A 13,237-nucleotide genomic window follows, 5' to 3' on the forward strand; every position below is an offset into this window, starting at 1 on the left:
ATAAAAATTACTCAATCAAAAAATAAAAGATCTGACCTGAGTTTCAGGCTTCCCCTTAACACAACAGGTCTGGTAAAGCATAAAATTCTCAAAGTGTGATCATCAGATTTTATTTTGGTGAACCAAACAATGTGGCACTCCTTCATCATCACTGAAAAGCAGCTGAAGCACGACAACATTTGGTGCACTCTCACCTTCAAGCTTTGCTAAAGACGTATTCACTGTTACCTTCAGCCTAAAGCAGTAGTCCAAGGTCAAATCTAGACTGGAGCCATTTTATAGGATTTTAAATCTGTTCAATGAAGAGATCATTTTTACCATAAAAGTTTTAGTACTCCCTGTAGAGGTAAGCACAAGCCATCAGCTTGTGCTTATTAGCACAAGCTGATGGCAATACAGATGATTGCCAACAGTGAATGAAAAGCTAAATATTGTTCCCCCTCATAACCAAAACACAAAGTGCATGTCTTAAAATCCCTTCTATTTAACCCATGCCAATTACAGTCTAATAAACCCCGTGACAAGTCAAGGTTCCACATGTTTGTAAATGTTCTTGCATAATGAAAATATTTAAGATGTTAGAGCCAGTTATACTAGGCCTTAATATACGAGTTTCTATCTTAACATTGATGAAATACTACTTATTAAATTAGAGAAGATCAGACCTTCTTTAGATTTTCCCAGTGATGTCAGGTTTAGAGGATTTTGCACAGTGACATGAATGAATCACAACCTTCAGCCAGCCGTCCTGTTCAGAAGATGAGGCTGACCTCTCTCCCAAACTAAATTATTTCATAAATTGAAGTCTACATGTAATTGGATGGAATCACTTTGCTACTCATCCATTCCTCTCTTGCATTCTAATGATGTCTTAATGGGCCTTTATTAGGAAAAAAAAAAAAAAAGCCATGGAAACAGCTGTCACAGCTGGCCAAGAAATGACTGATCTGCCCTGAAACTTCTATGTCCATTAAAGGTATTCTGTGCTCGATAGCCAGTGAAAGGATGGAAAAAAAATATTTTATTTGAACCAGGTCAGTTCTCCTGAAGGAAAACAATCGATCCAATCTGGACAGAGTGGAGTCGTCTCTGTTCCTATGTTGTCTATTAAACTACGAGTTGCATGGTGTCTGTGCCATTTTTTCAAAGGCATGAACTGTAAACGGTGATAAATAAAAGGGGAAAAACATTTAAATGCCAGGGAGCACACGTCCAAGCACTTTATAACCAGGAAATGTCTCGTGCCAGTGAGCACACGTCTACTTTATGACCAGGAAACATCTCATTTTTATTGCCAGAAAAAAAAAAAAAAAAATCCCCCATTTCATTTTATTAAAAGATTTTTCTAGACACTTAGTGAAGCTTGTTCCATTTTTGGTCCCTAATAAAACCATCAGCTGTTCATGTGTGAACCTCACTCCACTACGGTAATTATTTATAATTTTAAGAAAATACATTTCTCAATGCTTTTCAAAACTACTCAATTACATTTACTTGACACAAAACAACTGATAAATGTAAAGGCAGCTTTTTCTGTAAACCTCTGAATTTTTTCTCAACTTCAAATACTAGTACGGCTCAAAAAATTTTAATATTGCATAAAAGAGCAATATTTCTTGCTAGTTATCTCAGAAAGCTAACCTAATATCATCTAGAACAGTGGTTCTTAACCTGGGTTTGATCGAACCCCAGGGGTTCGATGAGTCGGTCTCAGGGGTTCGGCGGACCCTCTGCCACGGAGGTAAAGACACACTTGTGTAATGTCGTGATGACGCGCCACTTTGCCATCACTTCCTGCAGAGGATCACGTCACATTGCTTAGCCAATCAGAGCTGCGGAGGAGCACTGATTGAAGGAGTTCCACTCTCAGCATAGATTTGAACTTGTGTCTTTAATTACTTAAGCAAAGCTCACCGTTTTTACCAAATTCTGTAGCTTTCGGCGTACTTCTAATTCTGCTCCTTCGTCAAATCTTTTCGGGGTTGGTACTGCCTCTAGTGGCGTGGGGGTGGTAACACGACTAATATAATTACATTTCTAAATCCAAATACTGCAAAGTCTTTATTATTTATTATTAATTTTTCATTCTCAAGGATTTAGAGCTAATTAAATAATCTAAACAAGACCTTAAAGTGGTTCCAGTTTCTCTCGATGGCCAACCTGTTGAAACTGTGGCAAATTTTAAATACTTTGGGTTGTTCCTGGACAGTCAGCTCAACTTTGCTGAAAACACTGACTATATTTTGAAGAACTGTTCTCAGAGAGTCTACCTTTTAAGAAGAATTAATGATCTTGAATTTGGGGGAAAAAAATAATATTTTATGTATCACTACAGAAGGGTTCATATGAAACTGGTGGGTCCGGTACGTCATAAAAGGTTAAGAACCACTGATCTAGAATCATCACATACAGACCGATTTATTCCAAGATTTTGTTTCTTGTAATTTTGATTATGTTTTACAGATAATGAAAACCTAAAATTTAGTCTCTGACAAAACAAAGTTGAACACTGTAGGAATTTTTATTTAGTTGAGTGATATTCATTTTAGTTAATCTTTGACCTCTCTAGTGGAACCAGGAGGAAGATAAAATGAAAAATAAATAACCAACCAAAAATAGAACACATAAATGGTGTCTGCCTGGAGATAACCACGTGTATTTTCTAATTTCTCTCCCTCATGTGACTGCCACAGTGTTAGTCTGTTTATTAGGGACATTTTGGTAATTTAAATTCTAATCTGGATTTATAGTTGAATAGAGTATTCATCACTCCTATTATTTGCAATTTTATCGCTTTTTGTGGTAATCCACTGACTCTTCCTACATAAATTATTTGGAAGTTACGACAGTATCACGAGTCCTCAATTAGACTCTGGATATAGATATAATACTCATAATTATATCTGGTTTTCTCTAGCTACAGCATAAAAAAAGCAAATCTGGGGTAAATTATTCCAAGTGAAGCCAGAATCTGAGGAGTTATACAAAGAAGAAATAAATTAGGCGCGTCTCAGCTGTCTTGTCTCAGTTATTCTTAGTCGAACACTCATGCTGATGAATGATGAAAATAAAGGGCACAGCAACCCGAGCTTGTATTGTGTGTTGATATTCCAAAGGCAGGTGTGCCCACTAAAAGCTTATAAATAAATTCTGTGGCCTTGAATGATTCCCTCTACTTGGAGCATTGGTGGAAGTTTGGTCATTGTGAGTCAAATCAGCAATGTCCACTTCATGCATGTTAAGAAAAAGAATCTTGCAATTATGACACACGTTCAACAGATTTTCTTAAGTTATTTGTGGTCATGTGAAACCATCAACAACAAGCCACAAACTCAAATACAATCTTGGAGATTCAAATATGAGAAAAAGTGGGATTAGAAAAATTTATAAATCTTTTAAGGGCAATAGAATTGACAAAAAATATTATACATTATAATTTATTCTTCAGTATGATGCACACATCTCTAGCCACTCTTGCTTGGTTAGATTTAAGCCATATTTGGCTTGTTTTCTTTATTGATCATCAATCAGAAACAATACCCTTATTCTCCTTGAGCTTTAGTATCTCTAACTGTGCATCAGCTGTGAGTGTTTAGGACAGCTAGGAGTTAATCTGGCTTAATATCTTTTTGACATGTAGAGTAATAATGCTTGACATCTGAAATTTAATATCAAATAAATATGATAGCAGTTCTTCTGGAATATTAACACAGATTATGACGACTATTTTGCAATATCATTAAGTTCAGCAGCATATTAAAGCCTATGTGTCAATAAAAAAAGGTTAAGACAAGAATGCACTGCCTTATAATAATTTAAAAATAGTTTTCATACCACTGTTTGACAACATTTCAACAGGAGAGATGTTTTGGACCCAACAAGAAGTGGAGAGTTGTTGGTTTCACAAATTTATCTCAACCTACATTCCAGAAGATGCATTTTTAAAAACAAAACACGATTGACTTTTTCAGTTCTCAATTGTTTTCCTTTTTATAACACCTTCTTTCTGTTTTCTATGTTTTTCCTCTCAAAGATCAGTCAGTATTGTATAGAGAAGAGTTGTCTCATTGTGTCTTAGCTGATTGTCCAAAAAAATAGCTCTAAATTGGATGGACTGATGATCACAGAATATGGTTGTAGTGGTGACTGTGTGCATACATTTAGGACAAGTGCAGCCTAGGTTGGGGGTATTTATGGGTAGGAGAGGATGTCATCAGTCTATATTTACCAACTTAAGAATGAAAGAGCATTGTGTGGTCCACATACTTGGCACTGGAGGACACTTTGTGTTCAGGGTCTACCTCATCGCTTCAGCAAAAGACAAAGGAGACAGAAAGGTGGACGTAGACTGTGACTGGTAATATAGAGAAAGGAGATTCCAAAACTGAACATCTTTAAGGTGAGAGACAAGGAGGCAGCCGGAAAAGGAAGTGGGATACATTTGTCCTACTATTCATTGACAGCCAGAAGACCTCGTCTGTTTTCCTTTTGAAGAAAGGGTAAGTAAGGTCTCAATCATTTCACATTTCTAGACATACTACAAACAGTATTCAAGAGGGTTTTATCTGATTGTCAATAAAGACCGATTTCATGCATTACCATACATACAAAAAAAAATAGGACTGTGTGAATTGCATTCTTCTCCAACACATCTGCAAAGTGCTATTAATTAGACAGTCTTTGCATTGCCAGGGAGGCTTTTTTTCTCGTTGTTCCTCTTGAGTGTATTTTCTAGCTTATCCAGCTTGTTGAACTTCTTAATGGTCTAATCTTTTCTTGGCCTCAGTGGATGTAGCTTTTAATTACTCTCTAGGGATGACATCAAGTAAGTTCTCATTTTGTTCAGACATTGCTTTCCTTTGCAAACCGAACAGAAAAATCATCTAAATACACTTTTCTTCCACCTTTACAGTGTTAAATATGAGTTTTGGGAGCACTTCAGTTAAGAGACTTTGTGCTTGCCTTTTCCCTCCATATCAGTAACCATGCCTACCAACAGAGATTGATCAATTTTAATGGACCACATAGTTTGATCTGCCATTAATAGTACTCAAACAAACCTCTGCTCGACTCTGTGTTCATACCAGAGTCATGAACACAGAAAAAAATACAAAACATCACAAGGGATTAAACTGACCCACCAGTGTATTAGCCCGTTATCTAACTCTCCACTGTTTTCCTCCGTGTAATCAAAGAAGATGAGAAGAAATAACACATTATGCTCCAAACACAGGTGCTCTCTGTTGGGAGTGGTTGAATGAAGCCATCACTCAAGCGCAACCTGATTCTGTTTGTTGGGCGCATTCTGCGTTCACTTCCCCAGAGCAGCACCATGATTAATGACAGGCAGGGTGTGGGCAGCAGCATGCCAAACCTCAACTGATGGATTATTAGGGACTCAGCAGCCTACAGAAAAGTGATTCATTTAACATGGGACTGTAACACACCTTTTCAAGACACCAAATCTTTAACCACAATTAGGAAGATATTTTTACCCTAATTTATTTAGCCATTTTCCTTTTGCTTGTGTAACACCTAATCCATTCACTAAATAGTTGATATATTCAACATGAAAAAGGAAAGAAGCAGGCATAACTGATGACCCAGTTAGGCTGAATCTCATTTCCCAGTGATACCCATTTGGATTCACCCATACCCATATCAGGATACCAATCCTTGGTATTTTGTTCAAGAAGCATTTGAAATATTTCACAACAAATAGGAATCTCCTTTTACACAAAAAACCCTAACCATCAGATTTTAAATACTGGGTGGTAAATTTGTTGATTTATCTTTAATTCTGCAATAAACGGGGATACAAAATTCCTTGATATGTTTCTTAAAGCAGCAAGTGGCAATGCCAAATACAACATATCTGAAAATGCTCTAAATTGTATTCATGTTTTAAATTGAGAATAATGTAGCTATGTTTTGTATTTCCTAAGCTTGTTAAGGTTAAACTGATATCTTTACAAAAGGAGTGTAAATGCTTTTGTTAAAGGTGATTATCATTTCACACCTTTTCAGTTTTGTGATTTTATACCCATATTCTTTGGATATAAAGTGGAGCCATTATCTTCTGGACAATTTTGTGCACCAAACTGCACCCTTATAGAGGATGTTTCAGATAAGTTAATGAACTTTGAGAATAACATCCATCAGTAGGAAATCCCATTATTTTGGAAAAATCAAGATCATCATCTGTCATATTTCTTTCATTAAGCCCAACTTTAGTACAACTCCAACCTGAAATAACATTCCATGTGCTTTAAATATGAAAAATGTAAATACTACTGGTAAAATATTTTTGCCTAGGTATTTAAGTTGAAAAATGTTTTTACAATAATATGTGCATTGTTTGCAGACACTGAAAACATCTCATTTCCTCTCACGGAATGCTTTATCAGCTCATTATGGAAACAAGTTGTTCTCATTTTTAATGCTTCCTAAAATTATATTTTATAAGATTTACTTCCATTTTCAGTGCAGTGGTTGCACAACCTTGACTAATATTTTTGCAAAATTTCACTACGAAGATTCATTTTGCCTGATCAAAAAAAAAAAAAAGTATTTTAGAATAAAGATGCAAGAGAAAGATAAGTTACCTTGTAGTGAGCTAGTGAGACATCAGTTTTCCTATTGATATTTTGAATTGTTGGGTTGATGTTACTGCATCTTGTAGTTTAGATTCAATTTGTTTTGTGTATTTTCTTCCACCAAATACATTTTATGAAAGACGAGAAAACAGTGGCATTTAATACTCAACTACCACTCTTGGAATATGGTATGGAAAGAAAGAATCATGTGGCAAATACAGAGTAGGGGAAAGTAAAGCCATCACATATTGAATGCATTTCATTAATACCTCAGGAAATTGCTTCAGCCTGTTAAAAGGTTTACCAAGTTTGGTTAAATATTTTTTCTCAACATTTCAATAATGTATACATAAATTTATTGCCAAAGCTGTATACATCTAACTTATTCCAAATACAGTAAATTACCCAGCTAGTGCTAGTGTGCATTTGGTGTGAGATTCTCATCGACTATGTATCCCACTTGGCTCCCCCTTCCTGCTTCTCTTCTCCCACACACTCACAGGTGCCTTTTGGGGTATTTTGCCATGGAAACCAAGATGGTGATGCAGCGAGAGCAAGAAGAGCAGATGTCCCAGATGTCTCACGGCATGCAGCTTTCCTCCCAGATAAAAAAGAGGACCTTCACTTCCAGGTGTAAATCGTTTATTGAGATTTGTTGGAGGAAAAAGAAAACGGGGATATTGCTAAGATTTCTGATTTTGCTATAAAGATGAATGCAGTTTAAGAATTAAATTGGTGAGATCCTGAAATGTAAGCACTATTTACTACAACATTGCAGCAGAAAGCTAAGCCAAATATGTAGTTATCCTAAATGTATTCATATTTCAGCTAGAAAGAGCATTCCTCTGTGCCATCTACCTTATTTGCAACCCAGAAACTATTAATAAAATCTCCAGTAATGAAACTGCTGCAATTAGGGGCACACTGTTTTATTGAGTTAGGTACAAGAGAGTGCAATTAGATTTACTTCAGCTCACTTCGACATTCCCATTACAGATACTGTAAATACCTTTTATTGCTTGCTCAATCTTTTCAATTAAAAAGGTGAATCTGTGGGACATTAGCTTAGATTCCTTTTTGGCAAGTTTGATAGCTCAGACAGCTCCACTTGATCTTAAACTGGGTAAGTAAACCATGTTTCTCAGTTTAAATGTAGCCAATGTAAAACTTTTTTGAATTTCTGAGAAAGTCAAAAATATGTAAAGTCCCACAGAAGTAAACATTTTAAACATCTGCAACTAACAGGTAATTGTGGGATTGGTGCTGTTCTGAAACAGGTGCTATTAATGCAAAATCAGCAAGGTTTCCAGTTACTACCATTTGTGTATAACTGTAAGAGATGCAAAAAACAAAGCACAATGACAGGAACAATGCATAGTATTTTCACAAAAATGTCCTTGTTAATTCATCTGATAAGTAAAAAAAAAATCTTCCCTCAGTGTCACAATATGCATGTAAGAGTTCAAAATGCTTTTCTGACTACAATAATTTATGATACTTTGCTTTTCTCATCACATATTTCTCCACTTCAGCCACCTCCACACACATCTCAGCAGCAAACCCTTCACATTTCTAAGCCCATCTCCCTGTGAGATGATATTCATCTTCACACTGACTCAAATACTGCACAGTGAGCCTACATAGCTACATAAAAAGAAGAATGAAATTCATGCAACACATCAAACAAGAGCCAAAAGAATCCTATTGAGATTTAACCAAAATCACTCTCCGTCTGTCACGCGACACTCAAGTCAAATTTGCTTGATTTTCACAGCCTCTACTGCGGCAAGTTATTAAATTAGGCTAACCTGTGGACCTACAATCTCCACTGCGGAATAAAAAGAGCACTGGATCCACTTTCCTGCTTAGAGAGGTTGAAAATGTGCAATTATACCATTAAGCTTAGTTTAACTTGAACTTAGAAGACATGTCTCTGTGTATAAAGTAATTATGAGAGAGAGCAGGTGGTTTGTAGTATTGATAAATTAAAAAGAAAAAAAAAGTTCAAACTAAGGTTTCAAGCATTTTACTTCCCCCCTTCCCCCATTGTGTGCAATGGTTAGATTGTTCTGTAAGACTTTTTAAGTTGCACACAACAGTGAGAGCAGAATGTACTGTACCAGTCAATTTTTCCTCTTTTTATTTCCTCCCGTTAGTGTTTTGAGGAACGCTCTTCATGTTTATTAACACACGACTTCACATCCCCCAGTTTTCTGCACACAGTACAAGTCACATGCTGGCTTTACTGGATGCACCTGTGCGTTTATATGCTGTGCCCTGTGGGTTTGTCTCTTTGTGTATCTAACTGTGGCTGTACTCTAGCGATACCACCCGTAGAACAGGAAAGCAGAAGTTGTTCTCACAGTACCGTGAAATGGGGAAATTTCTGAGCTGGCAAACAAAAGGAAAAGAGAAGTCATGTAAATTTGCATTGCAATTTGTAAGATGGCTTGTGGAAAGTAATGCCTGAGGCTAGACCTTAGCGGCAACGGTAGTTGGGGTTTGTGTCATTCACACCTGAGTAAACTTATCTGACAGATAAACTGTGTTTTTTATTTCAGTGCAGGTGGAGTTTACAGTACTTTGTTTCAATGTTGAGCCAATATTTTAAATATAGCTGTGAAACAACAACAAAAAAAACGCAGAAACTTAAAATCCCCTCTCAGTGTAGCTGCAATTACTCAGTTTTTAAAAAAGCAACACTCATCTGCCAAAGAGGGGAGCGAATTAAAAAGTAGCTCCTCCACTAAATGTCTTTAAACCTCATTGCCACTAGAGATTATGTTGCCAATAAAAGTCCTTCTCCTGTAAATGGGGATGCCAAAAGAAAAGGTCAGCTCGTTTTATTGTGGTGAACACTTGTTGCCTCTCACAAGCCAGTTGTACGTCACAAGAGTGTATACAAGAGTATCAAGTGTGTATCTGCATGGCTGGACATGCTTTGGATCCCTAAAGAGGCATTCTATTGAAGGAGATAACTGGTTGTGTTTTCATTAAAAATACCTTCCCTGTACATGTCTACTTCCTTGTATTATTTTTTTCATTATGCTGAGTTTATGTTCTGGCTCATCAACTGAAGCACACATACAAGCATAATTAAGAGTCGACAGCAGTGCACTGTAAGAGCTAAATGTTCCCAATGATTGTATGCTAAAACGCCACAAAAACATCACCACTCTACCATAATTAAAGTGTTAAATAGATCCAAAAGCCTCTGGCTTGTAACCTACATGATTGGTATATGCGTGACCTCACAACCATAACCACCGTTTCTCCTGATTGCATAAAATCCCTGAAGACAATAGCATGTGTTTGTACAGCACTGAGGGAAAGGGGAACACTCAGAGCTGAAGCAGCCGATTCTGGTCATGACATTTTTCACACTCGAGTAAAAATGGGTCACACTGTGCCAGACAGAACTTGAGTTACTATTGTTTTTTGCTTTTGTTTTTTTTCCCACAAAACATATGTAATGCACCAATTGAGCACTCACTGGTTACCTTATTAGGTACTTCCTGTTTGTGCCAAGTTGAATCTCCATATGCTTTGAGAACCGCTTTCAGTCTAGAGCAGGGGTGGGCAACTCCAGGCCTCGAGGGCCAGTCTCCTGCAACTTTTAGATGCGTCTCAACTTCAAATAATGAGGTTGTTAACAGGACTCTGGAGAACCTGACTGCACTTAGGAGGTGACTCAGCTGTTTGATTCAAGTGTGTTGGACCAGGGATACATGCAAGAGTTGCAGGACACCGGCCCTCGAGGACCAGGATTGTTTATTTCACCCCTGGTCTAGAGTCAAAAACAGACCTCATGAAATCTGGTTCATGTTCACCAATACCATTACATTGCTGCTGCAGATTTTTCAGCTGCACAGATAAGTGAGGTGATTTGAGTACAGTGAACCCATTAAAGAAACCAATTTGAGATTATTTAAACTTTATGATACATTACTTAGCTGAAAGAGATCAGCAGATGAGTACCCATTATGACCAAAAAGAGATGGTCAGGCTCCAAAAAATACTCTGCAAAGCTGTGGCGCTAGGTGTGCCAGGAAAAGTCCCTCACATCATTACACCACCCCAGCAGGCTGAACTGTTGAATTTTTTTTGTAATTCTGACCACCAGCTGAACATTGCAGCTAAAATCTAAACTATTCAAACCAGGCAACATTCAAACTGTGGCACCCTCTGTGGTTTTCTGCTGCTGTACCTCTTTTGCTTCGAGGTTCAAGATATCAACAGAGTTCAGAGACGGTTATCAGCATGCCTTGGATGATTTGTAAACTCAAGTACATTAACATACCAGACCTGCCCATTTGGCAACTACAACAATGCCTACAAGTCTCATAAAATCCATTCCTTCCTTACTCTGATCTTTGATTTTTATGTCAAGCTTTCTTCACCCCACCCAGATCCCTAAATGCGTTAGGTTGCTGCAATAGAAATAGCTGATTCAATATCCGTGCAAACAAAAACATTAAATAGCTGTATCTGATAAAAGGAACCAGTGAGTGAAGATTTTAGTTCAAAGTTCACTGCAGAATAACATTTTGCAAGAGCACCACTATTAGAACTGAATTACCTGAACAGGATTGTGCTCTAAAAGACTGAGAACTGGTCAGCTAGAGAATAAAATGGTGCAGACTCTAAAAGACCAAATACAACAAAGAAGCAATAACTAAACCTCTGAGTTCGTGGGAAATAAGAACAAAAATGCCTAAAAACAGAACAAGAGAAACAATAGATAGTTGAACCATTGATGCTATGCCAAAGTTCTGCACAAACCTCTTTTGGGAATTTCTTTGTCAGTGAAAGAAAATACTCTATTGCTGTAAGCTGTGATACTTCCTCAAGACAGAGCTGTAAATATGTTTTTTTTAATAGTACCTTTTAAATAAGATTCTGCTGAACATGACTCACCAAACTGCAATGTAGTACTTCTAGTGTATTTAAAACTAACAAAAGATAAAACATTACAAACTAATCAACATTTAGGGCTTATTCCTGAATAGTAGCAGAACAATATGGGGTTTTATTTTTCATGAGTGTAAAACTCCAGACTGCTTCTTTTGTTCACCTTACTAAGAACTGTGAGAAGACACCATATTGGATAAAATCAGGCTCTTTACTGACCATTTAAAACTAGTCCTTACTAGCCTAAAGCCTCATGTACATGCCATGTGTTAGTAGTAAGCAGAACTTATGTAGAAGCATGATTTCATTTAAAGTTCAGACGATTATGCAGTCAGTGCTGCTTTCTAGAGGTACACGAGAACAATGAAAATTAAAATTAACTGTTTTGAAAGCTCAATTTTACAATTAGAAAAGTAAATGACGTTAGACCAGATATAGCTTATCATTTGTGTTTTAATAATATGTAAAATAAGTGTTAATACAATATTTTTTTTCTTCTCCCGTATGTTTCCTTAGTGATGAGGATGCCTCCTTCTCTAATGTTCAACCCATCATTCCTGCTGATCTGATGTCTGTCAAAGAGATCCTGAACATGAACAATTTACCCCGCCACAGGACTTGGTAAGACAGGATTTCAGCCATGTTTGTATATGCGGTATGTTTTGTTGACAATTCAGCCTAGAGTGACATCATAGATATAAAAGCAAACAGTGCTGTCTGCATCTAGTGACGCTTCTCTCAATTACTTTTACAACACAGAGGACTGCAAGTCCCTTCAGGTCCTCAATTGTAACAAATCTTTGTCATGCCCTAGAAGGGAGACAATATGCTCTCATATTGTTTGAGAGGACAACAGTAATTGCATAACAACATCTGTGATACTTTTGTATAGTGTAATAATAACCACAGGAAAATATCAGTAGAGTGTAATCAAAAATATAATTTTAGTAATTTAATTCAAAAATTAAAACTCAAAGAGTTTCCACACATTAGTATTTTGTGACTATTAATCTTGATTATTATAGCTTACAGAAAACCCAACATCCAGTTTCCAAGGAAATGTGCCTCTGCTGAGGAGGTCAGCAAACCCACAGTGCTTGAGATTTGCTCCAGTAAATCTGCTTTGTTGACTTTATTGATTCTAATATTCCTTTTTTACAAAACTCCATAGATTGTGTGTCCTGATTCTTATGATTACAATATGTTTTTCAGTTTCTAATGGGGTCGGGATAATTTTGTTTATAAAATGGCAAAAATAAATAAATAAAATAAAATAAAAATACTCATGCTGAATTAAAGACCGGGTTCACCCCCCTTTCTTTTGAGGACTTCCTCCCTATATGATGTATGGATCTTCTAATGCTCTTCCCATCAATCAGATCTCACTTTCATATCCTTCATCTCCACACTTTAAAGAAAAAAACAGAAGAGGGTCAAGTTCTATGCACACTTTGCCCTGCAAGTCAGATCAGAGTAAAAGCTTTTAAAGTCTCATCTGACAATGGAAATCAGGGCTTCTTCCTCATCTCATTCATCCATGTCTATAAAGGCCAGCTGGTGCCCTTCAGTTGCTGTTCTAAAGAATGTCACACCAGTAATGAGCCATAATCACTCAACTGTGTCATACAGCAGAAGCTTTGTCTCTATTTCATACAGAGGAAGAGGGGAAGGAAGCGTCTGCAAAATGGTACAGAGTTTTATCAGCTGGTTTTTCTGATGGTTAACATAAT

General features: G+C 36.8%; 1 protein-coding gene across 1 annotated transcript in view; it reads left to right on the plus strand.

The window, feature by feature from the left end:
* Positions 1-4,301: 4,301 nt before the first annotated feature.
* Positions 4,302-13,237, plus strand: part of myom3 (myomesin 3) — a gene marked incomplete at its 3' end in the record, with an annotated part of 36,503 nt that continues 27,567 nt past the window's right edge. Inside the window, exons 1-3 of the mRNA XM_016672333.1 lie at positions 4,302-4,499; positions 7,099-7,227; positions 12,024-12,128. Of these exons, the coding sequence (XP_016527819.1) occupies positions 7,121-7,227; positions 12,024-12,128 (212 nt within the window). The remainder of the gene's footprint in view (positions 4,500-7,098; positions 7,228-12,023; positions 12,129-13,237) is intronic.

The sequence above is a fragment of the Poecilia formosa genome, unplaced genomic scaffold (assembly GCF_000485575.1).
Source record: "Poecilia formosa unplaced genomic scaffold, Poecilia_formosa-5.1.2 Scaffold59, whole genome shotgun sequence".
Lineage (NCBI taxonomy): Eukaryota > Metazoa > Chordata > Actinopteri > Cyprinodontiformes > Poeciliidae > Poecilia > Poecilia formosa.